We start from the raw sequence: 23,643 nt of genomic DNA, 5'->3' as shown, positions 1-23,643 counted from the left end.
GATGCATGGCGAGAGCCTGAACGAGTACGACTAGATAAAGGTGCATCCAATTTACTGTCACGCAAAGTGTGCACCAGCCATTTTGGCATACCTCTAGCCTGCTCATTTTCAGCCCTTTCCTCATCAAGTACATCATGTACATCTGCATCAGTAATAGGCTGTTCTAAAACATTTTCAGAAACCCCCATAGGCTGTACATTTGCCTCATTGGAACTTACATTCGTATTTCCACCACTGAAAAGAGGCAACAAAGTGTCATAAATGTCCTCTGAGCTTACATTACTGTCTCTAGTACATGACAGCAAGGGTTGAACAGAATCTTCCACAAACACTACATCCCGTGAAACCAAAATACGTTTTGTTTGCGGATGATACAACCTGTAACCTTTGCTTTCAGCACTATAACCAACAAAAATACATTTGACAGCCTTATCATCCAATTTTCTGCACTGCACTTGTGGCACCAAAGCATATGCCAAACAGCCAAAAACACGCATGTGCTCAATAGAAGGTTTTCTATCATGCCATGCTTCATATGGAGTAATAGACTGCAAAGCTTTCGTAGGACACCTGTTAAGTACATAAGTGGCACACATGATGGCCTCAAGCCAAAAAGAATGCGGCAAAGCTTGACTTTTGACCATACATCGTGCCATTTCCGTTAGTGACCTGTTTTTCCTCTCAGCAACACCATTTTGCTGAGGTGTATAAGGCACTGTACATTGGTGTTTTATCCCACGACTAGCCAGAAATGCATTAAATTCATGAGACATATACTCCCCCCCTCGATCGGAACGGAGGGTGCCCATAGTACATTTTGAGACATTTTCAGCCATAGCCAAAAATTGTTTGAAGCACATAAAAACTTCGGACTTTGCTTTAAGCGGAAATACCCATGCATGCCTGGAGTAATCATCAATGAAAGTCACGAAGTACAGGTAATTGCCCAAGGACGGAGTTTGCATGGGCCCACAAACATCACTATGCACAAGCTGCAACCTGCATGTGGCCCTAACTGAACCATCCTTTGGAAACTTAGAACGCTGCATTTTACCCAGAATACAGCCTTCACAAACATGTTTGATAGGTGCTTCAAGAGGCGGCAAAGAAGCAACCATATCAGATTTCTGCAAACGCAGCAAACTGGCAAAATTCAGATGACCAAAACGTGCATGCCAAAGTTTTGCATCTGAAATAGCCCTTGAATCTGCAACAGCATTTGCAAAATTTTGTCCACACTTGTCATACAAAGTGAGCTTATACAGCCCACGACACAAAAGCCCAGATGCAACAATTTCATCACCAAAACTGAGATCATGAACTGTACATCTGTCATCCACAAATTTGACTACAAGTCCAAGTCTAGCAAGTGCGGATACAGACAATAGATTCTTCTTGATCCCAGGTACATAAAGTGCATCAACAAGTGTGAAGGAACTGCCATTAGCAGCAGTGAGCACAATCTTTCCAAGTCCCTGAACTGGATAAGAGGCGTTGTTGGCACAAGTGACTGAATTCCCATGAGGGACAGACTCGAGAGAGGTAAACAATTCACGATGTGAGGTAATGTGCTTTGTAGCACCACTGTCGAAATACCACACATGTGAATCTGCAGCAACTGACAAGCATGCATCATGGACAGCAGGATTGTAAGTGCACTCTGCGCTAAAAGCCCATTCTGCATCAACATCAGCATCAAAATCTCCTTTCACAGAAGACTCAACAATGGCTGCATTTGTAGTGGAACCAGCATTTGCAGTGGAACCACCCTCTTTCTTCTTAGCCTCTTTGGCCTTCAACTTAGGACACGACTTGATCAAGTGATCATTGGCTTTACAATAATGGCAACGCATCTTCTTTTTGCCCTTATCACCAGAATTGCCAGACGAAGTGCTGCCAGCAGAAGCAATAGGAACAGAATTTTTGCCACTCGCAGCAGAACCATAAGAAGTGGCTGCATTACTGTTACCACCCTTTCTTTGAGAAGCAATAAAAGCCTGCTCAACTGCACGCTGCCTAGTCCTGTTTTTTCTAGAAAGTGACTCTTGCAACAGCAATGTGCATAATGCATCAAACTTGACAACTTCAGGATTTCCTTGGGTCATCAGTCTCCAAGTACTAGCAAAAGTCTGGTAGGAATCTGATAAGGCATCAAGAACAGTCTGCACAAGGGAACTGTCAGAAATGACTTCACCTGCAGAAATGAGTTGCTCATTGATATCCTTGACACTAGCAAGGAAAGTGTCCATATCATCTTCCTCATGCATAATCTTCGACTCTAGCTCTTTACGCAGCAAAGCAATTTTAGCCTCATTGCGGCTTGCATAAAGACCTGCTAGAATATCCCAAGCCTGTTTTGCAGATTTTGCTGAACGGATGTGAGGAATAATGGTGCGCTTCACAGACAACGCAATCAATGCATGAGCCTGCGCATCCTTAACATCCCAACGAGCTTGTTCTGCTGTAGGCAAAACAACTCTAACAGCTGCAATCCTTGCAGCAAGACCTGCAACATCCTCAATATCGCCTACATCTTCAGAACCAGGACGTACATCAATGCCCTGCACAATGTTCCAGACACCTTTTGACACAAGAACGTGTTGCATCATATAAGCCCACATAGGGTAGTTGTCCCCATCCAACCTGTCCTCAGCAGCAAACATCTTGAACACATCTGTGTTGTTGTTGTCAGCCATGGTAAATGCTGCACCTGATGTGAAAACTGCCCAAAAATAGGAGAAATGGAGCGGGAACAACTTGTGCTATATAGCACAAACCGTAGAAGACTATAAGGCACCTGTTATGCAGAAAACGGCACTGACAGAAAATCTGCACAAAATGACGAAATAACCTGTGCAGTACTGCCCGTAGTGGAAACGGAGGCCGAAATGAGCCCAAATCAAAATTCTGAGCAGACCGAGCTCTTCGAGCTCACCCAAAATATTTGTCGACCTGCGAACGCTTGCCAAAGCTCACTGAAATCGGAGAAAGTGAGTAGGCGTGTGCTGGAGCAGCTGGCGACTAAGCCCGGGAGGACGTGACCTGCTCTGATACCAATTGTTGGAATTAGGGTTGCAGAGAAACACACACAGCTTGGAGAAGACGAAGGAAGCTCGACACACAATAGAGAGTGTATTCCTTAGTGTGCAATGGAAAGATAGATAGCTCTAGAGTGATGGGCGTATATACAATGCACGGGGGAAAAAACCTCCTAAAGAGGGAAAAAATGCCCCGGCGGTCCTAGTGTGTTCACACACATCACTACCACATGTATATGGTAACACTTCTCAGTCTTGTTTAGAAGTCAAGTTCAAGTTTCTTTAGTCTTAATCATAAGTTTAAGTACTTAATTGAGGATTAGTAACTAGAATCCTTACAGTGGTATCAAAGCAAAAAAAAAAAATCTCAGGACACGAAGGTTGTGAGCCTCTCACCCTTGCCGCTACCCTCTCCCCTTTCCAGGAGTTGTATGGAAGCTATGGGAGAGATGGTGGAAACAACCAGTTCGTAGGCGGTTAATGTGAACCTCTTTGTATCCCACCCATCCCCATGGAAGATTCAGCCTCGCCGTTATAAACCGGTTTGAAGGACTGAGGTGCAATAATGCTCCGCAATGCTTGTTCCTCGCGCACTGAGCATATGAGAGAATCTTCATTGGCTGTGTTTCCTTTGCAAATAGAGAGAACCTCTATCGCCACCTTGTGTGTGTGTGGTACAAAGAGAACTCAGCCAGCATAGAGCAAACATGACCAGCGTGCTATCTTCAACATAGAGTGCACCCCTTCAGAAAAGATGACACCTCTTCATCAAAGAGTAGTACCCTTTCTTCAAACGCTACTACGTTATCATCTTTTCATAAAAACGTACCTACATGATGTGCAGCAAGCTCAAACGTCACATACACTGCCTGAAAGCGTTGCTTGGGTTTTTGTGACGTCACGCAACATGTTTTGCCACATCATCAAATAATTGCCATGTCATCAACTTATGCCACGTTAGCAGAAGGCATAAAACAAGCAGCATAAGAATTACAGCTAGTGTGGCTGCTCCACCTAGGCAACGTGACTTGCCTCAGGCGGCGCTCATTTCAGCCGGCATGAGCATGGGCAGCTTACCTGCATTCACTTGTTGATCGTTGGCCACCCTTTGTGGGTTTTCTTTAAATGTAAACAACACAAGCAACCCAACAGTGCAATGTATTAAAAAGAACAAGAATCACCAGCAACGCATAAATTTTACCTTTAATTTAATGGTTAAATTGGTCACCCTCTCATGAGAAAGCACCCATTCACTTTCACGCAATAAAAAAATAATGAAAGTTGGCAACAAGGCCCTCTGGTTGCCCTCTATGCGCTATCGGAACCACAACCATGGCAGTTGATGAGTTCGGGGTACCTATCCCATATCTCTCGTACGTAGACGAGGTTCAAGACAGAGATTATGTTAGAATTCCTTTTGCCAAGAAGCGATAATTATCCCAGATTCTCCTACCCCAAAGTTGGAACATGTTCTAGAGGTGGTACACCGTACATGTGTCGGAATTACACGTTTTAGCTCCCGAAGTATCATTTCTTAAGCTTATTCAGAGAAACAATCACTTTCTCTAAGCCTTCGGCATGGCCGAATCACAAGATGCAACGATTCTATTCCACTTGAGGACCCGATACCAGTTCTCAAAGAGCAGATGGCAGCACTTTCGACAAGCCTCGCATCGATTCACACTCACTTGGATCAGATGCAAATGCAAACCTCTTCTCGGAGTCACCCAACTGCTTCTCGAACAATACATGCATCTTCTTTTGAAGCTTTAATGGTCAACCAGGAAGAACCACTCAAGCCAAAGGCTTCGGAACTCAAATTTCTTCACCCAAAGCATGGTTTCTCAAAGACAACTAGACACAAAGTACCCTTATGCGAGCAGCAAAAGTCTCAGCATGAATATTCTTGGAAATGCTACAGTTCTAAGCAACCAACTTCTTATCAGAATCATCAGCAACAAAAGCAGCAATATGAAGCTTCCAAAGGATCATCAACGATATCAAGACGGGAAGATGGGCTTACTTAGTGGCACATATATCCGACCCTAGTCAAGTACTCGGTCGTGAATGCCACGACACTGGGCAAGTTCCCCCTCGCGAGCCATGCCCTACATTTAAGTCTTTCTTATCTGATGGTGGTAAAGTTGAAGATTTATTCATCCTTTCCTTGTGCAAATGGTTCTTATCTGATGGTGGTATAGTTAAAGATTTATTGATCATTTCCTTGTGCAAGAGGATCCTTCACAGGTCCCTTCTCAATTAGGAGCATTAATACCCGCTAAAAAAACTGAAAATTTGAGAGATTCCAATTCTTGTGTGACAACAAACAAGGACATAACCCTTCTTTGGCCGTGATCCACGCAGAAAAATTTGCCTCGTCAAAGCCCTTGTAGAATAAAGTCTTTGTCTTTAAGCAAATACCAAATGCGGTGGTGAATGACAATTTTTCAAACTTGAAGACTCCAGTCTTTGCCTTTAGCGATGCAAAGGATAAATCAGATTCAAACTCTTGCAGCACAACTTTAGTCATTGCAATTGAATCAACTTGTTTCACAGATAAACCTTTACATATGGATATACCTCCAAATACTACTCTGTCTCAGTCTACGACATCCCTTCAGAAGGATGTTACTGTTCCAGACAAACCAATGGAATACCTTACAGATTTCCAACCAGTGGTCATCATTCAACAAAAAACTCAAGTCAGTTCACGGTTCACCAATAGTTTCATTTGAAGCAGATAAAGATAAAGATTCAATCTTTCCTGGACAAAGCTCGAAGTTACAAATGACTTTGACCAAGGCACTAATCACGTTGCAAATATGATCAGTTTTAAGTTTGGCAAAATAATTATGGTCAATAACAGTGCCATGACATGGGACTTGACAGTTAGAGCTTTGGATGCAGAAGCACTACCTTTCCCTCTCCTGGAGTTTCTACAACTACCTTGGGTTTTATTTTAAATGGGAGGGAATGTCACGATTGTGACATATTCTTTGTCTTGGTATTACCTTCTCGCTTGGTTCTCTTGCATATACGAAGACGTATCGAATCCGAGACCTCGATTCTCCAAAGGATGCGTCCCTTCGCACAAGAGTCGCACATGTTCGGCGAATTCCCATGCCTCTTCAGTGAATGGCTGCAACTTTACGCCTAAGGGTCATGACTCTACAGCAGAGAGACACGACTATTGGCCTAGAGTCATGTGTCACAAGACAGGCACCACGTGCCAATAGAAAAGAACAGACTAAACAACTTTAAGCACTTCAAATAATAACCAAACTCGGAGAGAGAGAGAGAGAGAGAGAGAGAGACGACACACGACACGGAGTGGCGGAATTCCACCCCAGAGAGTATTGGCCCCAAACCTTGGCGCACCTTTCGGTATTTCTTTATATTGTATCAACACAATACAAGCCGGTACTCCAGACTCTACACCTTCTCAAGGAAGCATGCCAAAGAATGAGCCCTAGCCTCATATTTAAAGGCCCTTGGCCTAAAAAGCAATTACACTGAAAAGCCTTCAAAACTCAAAAGCTTTTGGTCCAAAAGCAATGCCAAAAGCTACCAGCGTAAATTACGGAAATCCGTATAGTCCTGCCACGTCAACACTACCAGCATAAAAAGCAGAAATCGGTACTAATTTGCCACATCAGCATTCAGTGAAATTTCCGAAGCCTCCGTACAATTGCCACATCAGTTTTTGGTGCAAACCTTTGTGTGTGTGTGTGAGTGTGTGTGGATCCTGCTTTATTTTAATTCCTTGATGTCTCTTGGGGCCCCATCAGACAGGGTCCCCATGAGTTGGTAGGACTTCTTCTTTTGTTACTTGTTCTTCTTAGGGTTTAGGCTCCTTGGCCGGCATTTGTAAGTTGGCCCCATTCTTCAAGGCTTTGACACGTAGCAGTTTGTGGCATCTCCCCTTCTTGAAAGAGAGTAATCGTCCGCGATTACAGCATATCTACAAAACAACTCAAGTTAGCTCAAAAATTTCCGAGGGACGTTCCGAGGGACAATCAGTTTGCTCTTTTTGTTAAGGAGTAAGCTTCTCCTTTCGGCTCTTTTGATCAAGGAGGTTGCTTCTCCTTTCATCCAGATCAAAACTCTTGATATTCCGGCGTGGTAAAATTAGCCATCACACCTAGACCGCACTGATCTTCCACGGGTGTCTTGATGCACTAAAATTACATACCCAGGCCATCTCATCCAATTAGGAATATTCAATGGTTGGCACATCACAATGCAACACAAATGCTCACATATGCATGTTACAAGACATAGAAACATAAAGCTGCCGATGAGCACTCCTCCCGCAGAACCTAAAAAGGTCCGAGCCGGGAGATATAGAGGCCTTTTACAACCAAACGCCCCCCAAACCGCAGCCTCCGTCGATTAGAGGTGCTGTCAGTAACCACTGCTCAGACTTCTTAATACTCCTCCCGCATAACCATCCAGGTCCGGGCCGGGAGTCAAAAACAACACTTTTCAATCATCGTTTCTCACTACTCCACTCGGGAGTAAAATCACCAATCATTGAAACCAGTATTAAAACCAGAGTCAAACATTTCAAATCGGCACGAAAACAAGTTCAAAACAGATACCTTCCATTTCAAACAAATTTTCAAACAATACTTTCTAGCTATAAAGAAAAACAAGTAGAGAGAGTTCATTCGAGGTTTTGATCGGACAACCGAACTTTGAGAACGACTTGCTTGTCCTTCTGCATCACGGTGATGATTCGGTTCCGAGCCTGGAGAGTCGCATCATTCTTGTCGTGCCTAGGCATGCCCAAGAGAACGTCGCAATTGCCCCACTTCATGATGTGGAAATCAGCTTTTCCATGATAATCTTGAATAGTCACTAGAAGAGCACCAATGAGCGGTACTACTTTTTGAGTTTGCCCCGTGGCTAGCTCAGCTTCAATTTCTCTACCCTCTGCATCATAATCAAAGTGCATCGGCTTTAAAAATTCTCGATGGATGAAGTTCTCTGTAGCTCCGTGGTCAAAGAAAATAAGGGCTTTGAAGCCATTGACTTTGCCATATGCTCGACACAATTCATTTGTACTCTCAAGGCGTATGCCATAAATATCAGGAACTAGTCCAATAGCGGGTCTAGCTCTCTTAGCAGGAGGTGGCGCTAAGGTTCTGTCGACCGTTGGCGCGGGCGTCAGCTCCTCTGATCTATCAGTGTGTTTGGGACAATTAGAATGATTATGCCCTATTTGAAAGCATCCAAAGCATCGGCCTTCTTGTAGTAAGGTGTCTCGTTGTTGAGGCGTCAAACGAGGCCTTTGCGGTTGATTTTCACGAGACTCGAGAGAATTTGTTCGTTGTTGCCGAGAGTTGTGGCTAGTGGCCCGAGATTCTTTTGTGGTAAACTCTAGCTTTCCCTTCATCAATTTGTAGCCGACCACGGCATGGTTGGTAACGTCTTTCATAGTGGAGACATGCTTGGATAGACAATATTCCTGCAGTGGTGATGGTAGTCCAATGGTGTATCGCTCGCATTGGGCCTCCAAGGGAACAGATCTAAAGAAGGACACCGAAAGGTACACGTTGAGAAACCTTTGGTTATATTCGTCCATGGTTTCGATGGAAAGCATTTTCAAGTTGCCCACTCTGCCAAAATCCGGACTTCAAACATAGAAGTCATGTAACTACGTGCAAAAACTGTCTTGAAAGCTTGCCACGTTCTTGGAGCATGCAATTGTGTCGCAACTTAACTCCACCATTCCATAGCATTATCTTTAAGAAATCCCGCTGCTCGGGAAATCTTGGATTCTTTTGTATAGTTCCCCAAAGCATAGATGTTGTCGAATTGTTATAGGAACTGCAATGCTTTCTTGTGATCCTTCACCCCAGAAAAAGTGAAAAATTTGACTATCGTGCCGCCATCTTTGAAATCTTTGGGTTGGTTAGGCGCATATCCAAGGTATGGATAATAAGGGTATCCATATGGGCTCCAACCATTGTAGCCTGGTGGTGGAGGTGGGGGCAATGGCGGTGGCAAAGGCGGTTGCATTGGATCAGGGTCAAACAGCTGCACCATATTCCTGAAAACTCCCCCGATCGGAAAAGACTGCTGAGAAGTTTGCCAGTTGGAAGCTCACACTTTCTCATGCCGGAGGAGAAGGTACCACCTAGGGCATCAGAGGGGGTAACATGTTGTTCAAAAATTGTCGAAAACTTTGCAGCATCGGAAGATTCTGTTGAGGGTGCCGCGAAAGAATGTCGTGGAGTTCGTTGAGCAGAAACTGCAAATATTCTGTTGAATCCATGAATTCCAAGTCTTGGGTTCTTTATGGCTTATGCCCTATAAGACAGAGCGATGAAGACGAGAGCTCGCCCGATGCGCGATGAAGTAAGGGTGGGAGTGGCTGGTAAGTCCGAAGTCGGAGGCCGAAGATACCTCAAATAAATTTCCGATAGCTTTGTCTACTCTTTTGTAGGACCGATATGCTTTCAAAAAAGCACACGCGTGCTGCTCTAACACCACTGTCACAAGACGGGCACCACGTGCCAATAGAAAACAACAGACTGAACAACTTTAAGCACTTCAAATAATAATTGAAATGAGAGAGAGAGAGAAAGAGATGACATGCGACACGGAGTGGCGGAATTCCACCCCAGAGAGTATTGGCCCCAAACCTTGGCGCCACTTTCGGTATTTCTTTATAATGCATCAACACAATACAAGCCGGTACTCCAGACTCTACACCTTCTCAAGGAAGCATGCCAAAGAATGAGCCCTAGCATCATATTTAAAGGCCCTTCGCCTAAAAAGCAGTTACAGTGAAAAGCCTTTAAAACTCAAAAGCTTCTAGTCCAAAGCAATGCCAAAAAGCTGCCAATGTAAATCACGAAAATCCGTACAATCCTGCCATGTCAGCACTATCAACGTAAAAAGCGAAAATCCGTACAGTTCTACCACATCAGCAGTAAACGGAATTTCCGAAGCCTCCATACAACTACCACGTCATCAGTTTTTGGTGCAAGCCTTTGTGTGTGTGTATGTGTGTGTGGGTTCTGCTTTATTTTAATTCCTTGATGTCTCTGGGGGCCCCATCAGACGGATTCCCCATAAGTTGGTAGGACTTCTTCTTTTGTTACTTGTTCTTCTTAGGGTTTAGGCCCCTCGGCTGACATTTGTAAGTTGGCCCCATTCTTCAAGGCTTTGACAAGTCAATAGTTTGTGACATCAGGTCTTTTGACCTATAGTCATGTCTCTTCATCGTGTCTCTTCGGTTTTCAATTTCTATATAAGAGACCTATTGTAACAGTTTAAGCAATCATCAATCAATCAGACACACAGTCTTCTGAGTCTTTTCTATGAGTCAAGTTCAAGTTTCTTATGTCTTAATCATGAGTTTTACTTAATTAAGGATTACTAACTAGAATCCTTACATGTAGGTTCCATTAGCCATTTGTGCTTCAATGTGGGTCCCCTTGGCATATTCGAGAATACCTAATCTTGCAGCTAGTTTTGGGTAGATAAAATTTTGCATGGAGCCTGAATCGAAAAGGATAAGGGCATCTTGATCTTTAACTTTTCCCCTAGCTTTACATGGTTCATTGGATGTATCGACCGTAGCAACACTCATCAAATCAGAAATCAATCCAACTAAGAGTCAGGATTTCTTGTATTCTATGCTTTCATATATGGATGATCTTTTGTTATTGGGGTTTTCCGAGCACTCCCAACTCCCAAGCAATATGACCATGAAGGCCACATTTGTAAACCTTCCTTTCGATTAGTATTGTGCCATCTTCAGGAGTCAACCACCAAGTAGATGTATTGGCGATTGTACTAGTTTGCGGTTGTTGGGTATCCTAGGCGAAGAATCGAGGATTTGGGTTTCTCTTCTAAGAAGGGACGGTAATATCTGTGACTACTAGTTCTTTCTTCATAATGTGATAGCCCACTCTTGCATGTGAGATAAGTTGTCATATATTTGATACCACTTTTCCTATGCAATAATCTTGCAGCGGAAAAGGTAGGACCACAATGTACTTCTCAAGCTATTCCACAAAAGTAATCTCTCCAAAGGTGGGAATTGGCAGGTAGGCAGCCCATAATCTTTGGTTGTAAATTGGAAGTGTGTCTAAGGGGTACACCTTGAAGCCAGACCATGCTACAATTATATCTACTTCGAATGTCTCATCAAAGAAGCTTGGGTAAAAAGCGAGCTTAGACTCATGCCAAGTCTTCGGGTTGTCCGGTTCCTTGGTTAGGGCCACCCACCATGTCCTCCTAGAAATTGAGAGAGTTTTCCAGAGTTCTGTAGTGAACTAGTCGGGTGATTGCAAGAAGGGTCACGTGGAAGAGAGCAGTAAATTTGGGAAGGTTGGGGTGGCATCACAAGGAGGATTCAAGGTGCTCAAATAGCTATGCAAAGCTTCCAAGTCAATCATGTCATCCATCAGCCTCTGTCTTTGTTGTTCTGCTAAATATACCAATTGTTGTACCAAATATTGGACATGTGTCTCGTCAGGGAGCCTCTGCGTGGATGGGCTCGATGAATTTCCTACTTCGGTAGCGTGATCTCCCGATGCTCCGTCCATGTCAATAGGATTGAGCTCCGGTTTGCAGTGGGCAAGGGAGCAAGCTAAGCTCTAATACCATTGTAATCACTTCCGCTGACGATCCAGATGGAAACACAGAGATAACTGCAAACTTCACGCTAAGCAATACTTTTAACGCTTCAAAAACACTTGAATAACACCGCAACTCGACGGAGTTCCGAGCCAAAACGTATTGGCCCCAAAGACCGGCGTCCCTTTCGGTATTTCTTTATTGTTATGGTCGCAAAGTACAACTCCCGAGGACCCGACTCTCTCTAGATGCTCCCGACAAGTGATGTAACAAACTGCTGACGTGTCGAAACCCTAATTCTGCTGAAACCCTAACCCTAAAATCAGAAACCCTAACCCTAACCCTGTTTTGCTGATGTGGATGACTGACACATGGCCAACTGTACAGACACCAGTGCGATTTACGAAAAGCTGGCAGCTTTTGGCATTGCTTTTTAGACCAGGAGCTTTTGAGTTTTGAAGGCTTTTCAATGTAATTGCTTTTTAGGCCAAGGGCCTTTAAATATGAGGTTAGGGCTCATTCTCTGGCATGCTTCCTGGAGAAGGTGCAGAGTCTTGAGTACCGGCTTGTACAATGGTGATGCAATATAAAGAAATACCGAAAGGGGCACCAAGGTTTGGGGCCAATACTCTGGGGTGGAATTCCGCCACTCCGTGTCACGTGTCGTCTCTCTCTCTTTCAGTTCAATTGTTATTGAAGTGCTAAAAGTTTGTTCAGTCTGTTCTTTTCTATTGGCACGTGGTGTCCGCCTTGTGACAATGGTATCAGAGCATCAGGCGTGTGCTTTTCTGAAAGCATACCGGTCCTACAAAAGAGGAGACAGAGCTATTGGATTTTTATTTGAGGGATCATTGGAATTTTATTTGAGGGATCTTGTTAGCCACTCCCACCCTTACTTCATCGCACATCGGACGCGCTCCTATCTTCACTGCTCATGTCTTACAGAGCATAAGCCATTAAGATCACTTGCAAAAGAAGGATCCAAGATTTGTTTCGAGCCACTATTTTTCTCAAAGGCAGTGCCATGCAGATGTTGATAGCTACCAAGCAGCATACTCAAAGTACTTGGCAAGCTTTCAAGAAAAATTTTGCCCGAAGTTATATGGTTTCTGACATCTTCTTTCGGAGTGCAACTTCTGGCAGAGTGGGGTACCCTAAAACGCTTGCCATGGAAACCCTAGCAAATTATATCTTGAAATTTCTCGACATCTCTTAGTAGATGTCTCTTCATGAGCAGATGACCTTGGAGGTTTAGTGCGATTGCTATCTTGGGACTACCATCGCCGCCAAAGCAACACTGTTTGTCCAAGAGCTGACGGACCATGCTGTGCTCGGCTACAACCTCATGGAAGGAACGTAACCCTAATTTTTGGTGCACGTTTCAAGATGGAAAGTCAATCGACTTTTCAAGCTCGACTGATGTTCGAGATTGCTTTTTAGGTTTGAGTTCTCTTTGATCTTGTTTGGTGATCCTATTTCGAATTTGTTTGAAATGGATGGTATCTATTTTGGAACCTGTTTTGGTGCCGATTTGAATTGTTTGACTCTGGTTTGATACTACTTTCAATGATTGGTGATTTTACTCCCGAGTCGAGAAGTGAGAAATATTGTTTTGGTATTGTTTGAACCTCGGAACGACGCAGACCGATACCTGGGGAGCGTTTCGTTGTATGTTTGAAAACCTCCGAACGACGCAGACCTATGCCTGGGGAGCGTTTGGTTGTATTTCTTGTAAAATAATTGTTGTTGTGACTCCCGGCCCGGACCTAGATGGTTATGCGGAAGGAGTATTAAGAAGTCTAAGCAGTGGTTACTCTCAGCACCTCCAAACGATGTAGGCTGCAGTCTGGGGAACGTTTGGTTGTAAAAGGCCTCTATATCTCCCGGCCCGGACCTTTTTAGGTTATGCGGGAGGAGTGATGAGGGAGTCGTTGAATATCTCCCGGCCCGGACCTTGTTAGGTTATGCGTGAGGAGTGTTCATCGGCGGCTTTATGTTTCTATGTCTTGTAACATGCATATGTAAGCATTTGTGTTGCATTGTGATGTGCCAACCACTGAATATTCCTAATTGGATGAGATTGCCTGGGTATGTAATTTTAGTGCATCAAGACACCCGTGGAAGATCAGTACGGTCTGGGTGTGATGGCTAATTTTACTACGCCGGAATATCAAGGGTTCCGATCTGGACGAAAGGAGAAGCTAACTCCTTGATCAAAACAATCGAGAGGAGAAGCTAACTCCTTGATCAAAACAGCCGAAAGGAGAAGCTAACTCCTTGATCAAAAGAGCAGAAAGGAGAAGCTAACTCCTTAATAAAAAGAGCAAACTGATTGTCCCTCGGAATGATTGACGGACGATTACTCTCTTTCAAGAACGGGAGATGTAACAAATTGCTGATGTGTCGAAACCCTAATTCTGTTGAAACCCCTAAAATCAGAAACCCTAATTCTGCTGAAGCCCTAACCCTAAAATCAAAAACCCTAATTTTGCCTGAAACCCTAATTCTGCTGAAACCCTAACCCTAAAATCCAAAACCCTAATTCTGTCCAAAACCCTAATTCTGCCCAAAACCCTAACCTAATTTGCTGACTTGGCAGGCTGTACAGAAACCAATGTGATTTACGAAAAGCTGGCAGCTTTTGGCATTGCTTTTTGGACCAGGAGCTTTTGAGTTTTGAAGGCTTTTTAGTGTAATTGCTTTTTAGGCCAAGGGCCTTTAAATATGAGGTTAGGGCTCCTTCTCTGGCATGCTTCCTGGAGAAGGTGCAGAGTCTTGAGGACCGGCTTGTACAATGTTGATGCAATATAAAGAAATACCGAAAGGGGCGCCAAGGTTTGGGGCCAATACTCTCTCGGGTGGGGTGGAATTCCGCCACTCCGTGTCTCTCTCTCTTTCAATTCAATTGTTATTGAAGTGCTAAAAGTTTGTTCAGTCTGTTCTTTTCTATTGGCACGTGGTGCCCGCCTAGTGACAAGTGGCCCTCTAGGCACTTATAAAGTTACAAGGGATGCCCAAAAGCATCTATCCTAAAAGCACTTAATCACAAAAGCATCTCCATCCAAAAGCGAGCGTTGAAAACTATCAAAAGCTGCCAACGCAAAATTTGTGAAAATGTTCATACAACCTGCCATGTTAACGTGTGACAAGTGGCCCTCTAGGCACTTATAAACTTACAAGGGATGCCCAAAAGCATCTATCCTAAAAGCACTTAATCACAAAAGCATCTCCATCCAAAAGCGAGCGAAGAAAACTATCAAAAGCTGCTAACGCAAAATTTGCGAAAATGTTCATACAACCTGCCATGTTAACGTGTCAACACAAATTACGGGATTCCACACAGTCGCTATGTGTCATCACTTTACGCAACTTGTCATTTGTGTGTGTATCCTATTTTTATGATTTAGGCCCCCTCGTCAAGACTTTATAAGTTACTATTTCTCTGCTTCTTCTTCTTCTTCTTTTAGGTTTAAGGCCCCTCGGCCGGTTCCTACAGAACTCAATCAAGTTAGTTCAAGACCCGAAGGTCATTCAGATCACATAGAGAGCACTAATCGTGGCACAGAGCATTCCAACTTTGACTAAGAGATTGGCCTAGACCACCTTTCTAGGGGGAGTGAGTCTGGGGCAGGCCAAACGAACGCATTGATCCGATTCGTCTATGACCTGGGCACAGAAACCCTAACCCTAAAACCCGTCACATTATTAAAAATTCATCCAAGGCTTTGCTAATGCAGCAGGACCCCTCCATGACCGAACAAAGAAGAAGATCCCTTTCAAGTGGGAAAGGTGACAAAAGACTATATTTGACAAGCTTAAATACCTTTTGAGCCATGGTCCTATTCTGATAGTACCAAACTTGAGGAGACCCTTTGAGGAATAGTATGATGCTTCAAGTGATTACATCAAAGCAGTGCTTAACCAAGAAGCCCATCTAGTGGCTTTTCAAAGTAGACAGCTTAAAGATGTTGAGTTGCACGCCTCGATCTACGAGAAGGAACGTATGGTTGTGACTCATGCCTTGTCTACTCGGAAGCATTATCTTCTATTCGCAGACCGTGTGAACAAGACAGACCATCAATGTCACGTGCACATCTAACCCTATGTGCATGTGGACAAGCTAACTCATACTTCTAGGGTTCAGAACAACCTAGGACGTGTTTTGGCACCCTGGTGAGCCTGTACGCAGGACCTGCATGCCCGGGCACTTTAGAATAGTTGCATATCCTCTAATTGCATATGAGCACCACCAGTGTCTGTTGGGTGTAGGCATTGGGGAGTGTCCACTGTCCCCACTTAGTTGTAGACTATCTTGCCTCGTTAGTTACCGCTTGTGAATCACCTCTGATTAAGGGTTATTAAACTTATTTATAAGTGAGCATAGAGCGGCGTAGGTTAAAAAGGAGGCTGCTCAACCCAGTTTTATTTCCCTATAAATGTGAGCCTAGGGCTCACCATCCAAAGTCAAGTCAGTACCCTCAATGGACAACATGCAGAGCTCCCATGCATTTTTCATCATCTTCTCCAAGCACCTCAACCATGGCGTTTTTCCCACAAGCAACCAAATGAGCCCTAGCGTCAACAATTTCCAACCCGTAGACAGCAGATCAGCTAACTTTTCCACGTTTGCAAATTCAGCGAGATTCACCAGACATGCACATTTTATTTTTGTGCCAAATGGTATTAAAGCAAATCTAATGGCTCAATTCTTGCTATTTCACATTTTTTCCATTGCATGGATGCCATCTTCTATCATAAGTGACAGAGATCTAAGCATGACCAGTCCCTTTCAAAAAGACCAAAGGACCAAACTAAACTGTCAACCCACCCGAAAGCCTAAATCAACTTGATAGCTAGAGCAAAACCAAGTGCTTACAAGCAAACAACAAAAAAAATGCTTGAGCACCACCAACGACAGGCCTCAATAGCTATCACCCTCAAACATAGATACAGATTTACAAAAGATGAGAGCGCAAAGTTCAAACCTCGTTAAATCCGGATCGAAAAGCATCTAATTGAGGAGCAATTCCTGCCTTTATGGTGCTGTCTGCTACAAGTGCAACATACTCTTCAAGGCTCTCAATTGTTACCTGCAAAAATGAGAAAAAAATGAGAATTTGTTGCAGGAAAGATCAACATTAGAAAACTGCCTTCACAACATTCTCACCCCAATGTTTTTGCCATCTTGCTTAAGAAGATAGTCTGGGTATCCCGGAAGTGTAAAGTCAAGGCAGAGATCCTCAATCCTTACATCCCGAAATCTCAAATTCTGCACAGATTGCTTGCCATCATCAGCTGAAGCCTCTAGAAACTTCTTCCTCCGGACAAGGTTTTGCATTTCCTGCAACGTTGTTCCCAACTCTGGATCTATATACTGTATGTCATGGAGATCAAGCTCCTATAGCAGAACCAATGACAAACTAAGTAAATAATAACCCGATAGCAAGATTTGCGAACAGCTCTTTACTTTGCCTTACCTGTCCAAGGATGAGCTTGTGGAAGGCAGTTGAGAATGGCAAGTCCAAAAGGCGGCCATCTTGAAGTGCTTTTCCCATTGTACGTCCAAGCAAACGAAAGTGCTCAAGCACTTTGGCATACTTGGTGCCAGCTGAGACATCCGAAGAAGGTGGCCAGGGCCGTGGAAACAAACCATTTGGAGCAAGAACATATTCCCCTACATCAGGTGATCCGTAGTTCAAGTCACCTCCATGGGGGGCGTCCGTGCTCTCATCTAAAGATTCTGAATCTGCATCTTGCATATCAACATCACCCCCTTGCAGAATATCACCCATTGTGCTTGCAGTTGAGCTCGTCCGCCACATCTCTAGAGAAGCCTTTTGCAGATCATGACTTAACAAGGTGTAGAATTCCAACGTTGGCCCAAGGCCAGTACCCACTTCACCGAAGTACTCTACCTCAAGAACAGCTTTATGACCAGAATATAACTCCATGACCTTGGCAGCAGAATCTAAAATCCTATTTCTGGAAACCCTCACTTTCTGTCGTTGCAGCCTACCGATGCGAAGTTCTCTTTCATTTGATGCACTTGGATTATCTGCATTCTGCTGTTGCTGTAAGCGTTGCAGTGCACGGGATAGACCAAATGCAGTGGAGTAGAAATATTGTCTTCTTGTCTCAAAAGGAAAGAGGAAAGGGCATGCTTTGGTCAATTGAGAGCACCATGCAGGAAGCCCACCACTACATAAAGCCAGAGCATCTTGCATTTGGCGAGCAAGTTTTGGGGTTAGCTTACTGCTCAAAAACTCTTCCTGAGAAACAAGACGTCCAGTTATCTTATGTTGATTCATGTTAGTAATCCTACCCTCAGCATATGCATCAGAGATCACTTGGGCGTGTAAACGAGGTGCGAGTCGATTCACTGCTTCTAAAACCCGAAGCAAGAGAAGTATGCTGTATGTAGAGTTTGCCTTGTCCAAATCACAAGGAAGCTCTCCCTGCAAAATACTGTCCACTAACGTAGACTGCTGGCATAAGCCATTTGTCACAGTATTGTTAGTAGCACCACTAGCAGCAGCACCATTGCTTTGAGCTACTGCTATGGATTTTGATGAAGAGCTGCTACTTGAAGCTCCTGTAGCCCCCCTTTCAGGTGGTGAATCTGCCTTTTGATAGCTTATTGTATAAACCTCATCCCAGAGCCTTTTCCCTTCACCTGAAGAATAATCAGCACCAGTGAACCTTTCTTCATCATCGTCTTCTGCTATAGCCTGGCGTTGGATTGCCTGAAAAATGGTCCATGACCTATTGAGGGGCTTTCCAGCTAACGTGAAGGTAAGTCTAGCAGGTGAAGAAGACGAGGATCCAGACAACGCCAATGAGCGACGGTCTCTGCCAGCTCGCAAACCTTTGCCACTTGCTGATGCAAGTCCAGCCATGGCAGCAGCTGCAAATGATAAGGAATTCCTTGTCCTAAGTTCACTCGTGTCAAGGCCTCCACTTAATATGGCGGCCCTGTTGCCTAAATGTATACCTGCAACGCCAGAAGAAAAGCCAGATGGCTTGGATGTCGTATCACCAGTAGTGCCACTTGTGGAAGCACCTTCAACTCCTAGCCGTACGGCATGCACTTGATCCCGTGCACAACCAGAAGCAGGTCCTTCGCCAAACACCTAAGGTAACATAAGGAGAATGGGTATAGAATGAACATTATTAAAAGACAATGGTCTGTTTGCGGGAACTTACCAAGCGTACTTCCTCCCGCTCTTCCTCATCCTCTTCTTCCTCTGAAAGATCATCCTCATCCATGGCCACAGCCTCGTCAAGTTCAACGGGCGAAACCTCTGCATCATCTTCCTGCTAAATTACACTTGTTAACAAATAGGCATCTCTTCTAGATGGTTGCATCTAATGCCTAAAGCAAAGATAAACCCAGTACTACCTCACTCCCCGGTGCAGCAGAATCCCCTTGCTTTGAGCTTGGAGCGTTGGCACCAGCAGCTCGTCTCCTTGCTGCAGCATTCCTAGTCTCAGGACCCCTGGTCTCAAAGGGACCCAAAGCACCCATCTTACCTTTTCCTTTTGAGGTACTAGCATTGTTGCCATTGTCAAGCTCCTTATTGGTCACGCCAGGCAGTTCTGAAACGACAGCTGCAAATGACCTGGATCTTGTTGAAGGTCTTGTCGAAGGGGCAGAAACATTTGGAGAACTTGAATTAGGTTGAGCACCTTCTGAACTGCTTGTTATCGAAGCTTTATTTGAAGCATCTGACCTTTGCACACGAGGCCATAGGAACTCTTCAATGGAGGATAGGGTTGCTAAAGGATCAATAAGGACTATATTAGACGAATAGTCCCGCAGACCCCTCTCCCCAGATGCCCTACAGAGACGCAGTTTAAACGGCTGTGCTAGGGCACTTAATCCAGCAGCAACACTAGCACTTCCACTTCCTGATCGTGGTGCGTGACTCAAAACCACTGGAAAACGCTCAAGAGAAGCCAATGCACTTTGAAGCTTTCGCACAAGCACTGCCACAGGTGGATCCCCTGCTTCTAGAGCAGGGGGGAGTACCAGAGAAACAAACTGCTTCACTCTGTCCAAGGCTTGCTGGCGAAGCCTGGTGTCATATAAATTCTCCTTACACTGGTTTCCACCAGAAAGAAAACTCAGTAGAGATCCCACAATCCCAGAACCAACAAACTCAAAAGTAGAGACACCATCCCCACTGCTGAGCTCAGCAAGTAATTCGGATACAGCTGTAATTATTGCGTCATCGCTAACTGCTGTCAATCCTGTCGCTTTGCCTTTGCCTTTCCATTTATTTTTGCCTCCTGAAACATTGTCACCGCTTAGTTTTTGGCAAAGTGCCTTCAGCTTGCTAAGAGACTCAGTCACTGTGACATCTGTGATGCCTGAATCAGCAGGAAAATGGGTTTCTTTAAAGTGCTTCGCAGCAGAAATCATCATGGACCTCTTGGATGGTTGTGAGGAAAAGTCTGCACCTCCTGCAGGTGGTGAACCAACAGGCACATAACTGAAACCCTTGAATTCTTCTGGCAGTGATTCGCTGGCTGAGCTGCCGGACCCCCTGCGACGACTTCCACGCCTAGGCTTTGCAGGAACTCCATCTGGAGTCCCTCCAGATCCCTCACCACTCTTGCCAGAGGAAGATGGAGGATGGAGAGGGGTGTTTCCATGATCACTGGCAATCAAATTATCAATAGCATGAACTACACCTTCTTTGACAAAAAGCTTGGTGAAGATGTCTGGAAGCTTAAGCATTAGCATCTCTGCCATTTGCAAAGCAATGAGCAGGATGGATGAGTCCTTCAAAGCCAAGACTCCAGCAAGGAAACTGCCATAGAAGGTAAAAAGAAAACATGTACTTCAATCTCAAGCCCCATCCGCATCTTAACCAAAAAAAAACATTCAGATTCAAAAGGTTAGCAGAAAATTGCAAGTGAAATTTGCCTGGAAATGTTCAGATCTTTGAATAAAGAACGCAACATGTCAGCTGTACTAAAATGAATAAGCTTGCTCATTGAAGCCAGGCACTTATGTCGAATGGGTGGATTTACACTTGACCCATAGACCTGCACGCGAGTTATACAAAATGTGAACATAAAGTACAGAATAACAGAACCAGGAAAACCAGTCATTTTCTCATGCACCTGAATTAAAACCGGGAACAAGTCTTTTCCAAACTGAGCCAACAGATTGGGGCGATCCTGCAGTAATTTTTCTCTCAAAGACACATCATCAGATTTTGTGGATGACCCCTTCCTTGCCGAATTGCTCCGTGAAATGGTCACACCATTTAGCGGCATGATGAGTTGAGGCATAGGGGGTAGTAGTTCATTCACAAGGGTGACAATTTCATACAGCTGAAGAAAGAAAAACACTCCACTTAGAAATTGCAGCAGCAGCTTTAACACCGCTAAATACAGAGATCAAAATTAAATAAGGAAAGGGCCAACAGAAAGTAGCAATAATATATATCATTGAGTACTCAACCATGACCAATAATGCAAAATCAATAGCAAGACATTGTCTAAAAGCTTTATGAGGTCCAATAATGTAACAAGAAGATGGTCTATGCATTATTTCTTAAATGATTTCCCCAAAAGCTTAATAAGGTCAACTTACAAACTAGGAGACGGGAATCAGGTGCAGGGCAGAACACCACAAAATTTTGAACAGCTTAAATTACAGAAAGTAAGTTTCAAACTTAACTTACAACATAGGAGAGGGAAATCAGAGCAGAGCTGTTTCAAACTTACAAGTTTATCCAGGGACCAACACAAAGATGTTTCCGAACTATTCTTAAGCTAATGAGCCCTTAATAACAAATTACGGGATTGGACCAAAATAGCTCATTTATTAAGGCCCAACTGCTTACACAACAGAATAACATGTGAAGTCAAAGAAAAAAGCGATTCAAATATCATGCATGCATCTAATGCACCTTTAGGTAAACTATGTCAACTGTTGGCAGCTACGAATGCTCATGTGCATGCTTGCTGGTCACACACCACTAGACACCAGCTTCGGGTCGAGACTAGGAGATCCAACGGAGTACCAACAGAGGCCAGGACATGCCCCCTATGTCGCATGGAGCTTGAGACAGAGTTGCACTACACATGCCACTGCCCAGTCTACTATGAGATACAAGGCCGCTTCCACTACCGTTTAGAGAGGGCTTTGGACCACTCTTCAAAGTCATGGGATACGAGGACCACAGATGCTTGGGTTTGCTTTTGCTCGAGTTGCGTAGACACAGAGAGATCTTGATGAGAGGAGAGGCTAGCCAGTGTCAAAGACAGATCACAAATTTCTTTAGAGGAGTTACTACCACAGCAGAGCCCACATTCTCCTCGCACCAGAGGCATGCTAATTGACCGAGCGACTGAGCTGGGGAGATCCAAACGCCCACGACTACGGAGGACTACAGAGCATCCACAGAGGCTGCATCGGAGGATTCGGATCACTTTGGCCCAACATGCACGACGCCCGGTCGGACTACTGACCATGGAGGAGATAGATGAGATTCGCCAGCGACCAATGCTGAATCTCTTGTGATTTAGCTCTTTCTAAGGATACACACGCATTGTGTTGTATTAGCCCCCCATTCGCCTCACCCCCCCCCCCCCCCCCCCCCAAACTCATATCCTACACAATCCCAGCTAGCAGCTTAGGATTCCATAGTTTTTATTTCGTTACTCAAGACTTTGTATCAAATCCACCACACTGTAACTTTCTGGTCTCATAGGTCGCTTTGGCCTTTTGAAGACGTTAATATAACATCTCTCTCTCTCTCTCTCTCTCTCTCTCTCTCTCTCTCTCATGCTCTCATGTGCAGCGGGAGAGAATGATGGTGTAAGCTCAGGATGAGTGTATAAGTGGGTGCTTAAGGTTCCTTTATTGAAGGGAAGGGAGAGTCTTTCTTGACTTAATGAGGGATTGTGCAATGACCAAAACAAGAGAGTTTGAGAGAAAGTGCTATGAGTGGTAGAGAGAGAGAGAGAGAGAGAGAGGAGATACGACACCAGATGGGGCCCCAAACCCCCCTCCAGATGGGGCCCCAAACCCCCCTCCAAGGCCCCCCCCCCCTCCTCTATTAGAGAGGTATTTGCTTTAGATTGCACAAAGTCTGGTACAGTGGTTCTAAATGCTATGCTGCTTGACGATGACGATATCGATGACGACAACGACGAGGTCAGCGACGATGTCAGGGCTAAGGGCTGACATCTGAAAATGTTCTTGATGCTTGTGGCTGAAATCTGAAATCGGTGGGAGTGCTGGTGGGAAACTCGGCGACGACAATGGCTGAAAACTGAAAAAAGCCAAGTGATTTGCTGGCTGAAAACTGATCTGCCGTCTTGGCCGCGATGGAATGATCGACCGCGACGAAGGAAAGGGGTTCCTCTCTCTCTCTCTGTTATTCATTCTCCTAAGCATGAGACATTTTTTGCATGATTTAATTGTTTGTAAAGATCATCAAGCCTTCAAGTGGCTCAAGTACACCTTGGACTCTGGAGTGACCATAAAGCTAGATGGTTCCAGTCTTGTGAGATATTTGGTGGTTTGATTGTTTATGTTCCTAGTAAACCTAACCCAATTGCAGGTACGACGCAGGACAGATCTTGGCTCTCGAGTCGAGATCCACAATAACCAATGAGGAAGTATTTTTTGTTCGCATGAATAGTCAATATGCATTTTTCAAGTCTCTCATTCATGACAGGCTCTTGTATTTTTGTCACCGTCTTTGTGTGTTACTTTCTCATAGAAAAGCCATATTGCACGATGCACAAGATTCATTCACAAATGAGCACAGAAGCATTAACCACACTCTAGAAAAGATAGAAAGTTTGCATTCAAGGAATGCACGATGTTTCACCCTTGTAGGTCATGTCAACAAATTTTGCATGCTCATTCCTTGGCAAGACACAGTCACAACGAAAGCATTAGCCCCATTGTTCATGAAGCATTAGTATTCCCTTTATACTTTGCCACAATTGATAGTTTTGGGTAGAAAGGTCAAGGTTAGCTCAC

At 44.3% G+C, this 23,643-nt stretch overlaps 1 protein-coding gene across 6 annotated transcripts in view; it reads right to left on the bottom strand.

The window, feature by feature from the left end:
- Nucleotides 1-23,643, bottom strand: part of KAK (HECT ubiquitin protein ligase family protein KAK) — a 54,355-nt gene that overhangs the window by 17,530 nt on the left and 13,182 nt on the right. For 2 of the 6 annotated variants that reach the window (XM_086523049.1, XM_086523053.1), the window contains exons 6-12: nt 20,763-20,975; nt 20,563-20,684; nt 19,033-20,446; nt 18,837-18,950; nt 17,111-18,763; nt 16,801-17,031; nt 16,619-16,723 (exon numbers count right to left, since the gene is read on the bottom strand). In XM_086523049.1, coding sequence (XP_086379175.1) covers nt 16,619-16,723; nt 16,801-17,031; nt 17,111-18,763; nt 18,837-18,950; nt 19,033-20,446; nt 20,563-20,684; nt 20,763-20,975 — 3,852 coding nt within the window. The remainder of the gene's footprint in view (nt 1-16,618; nt 16,724-16,800; nt 17,032-17,110; nt 18,764-18,836; nt 18,951-19,032; nt 20,447-20,562; nt 20,685-20,762; nt 20,976-23,643) is intronic. The other 4 variants (XM_086523051.1, XM_086523054.1, XM_086523052.1 and 1 more) reach the window with 3 other exon arrangements.

Source organism: Adiantum capillus-veneris, chromosome 11, assembly GCF_014529385.1.
Source record: "Adiantum capillus-veneris isolate H3 chromosome 11, ASM1452938v2, whole genome shotgun sequence".
Taxonomy (NCBI): Eukaryota; Viridiplantae; Streptophyta; class Polypodiopsida; order Polypodiales; family Pteridaceae; genus Adiantum; species Adiantum capillus-veneris.
This window is presented reverse-complemented; position numbering and strand designations above follow the sequence as displayed.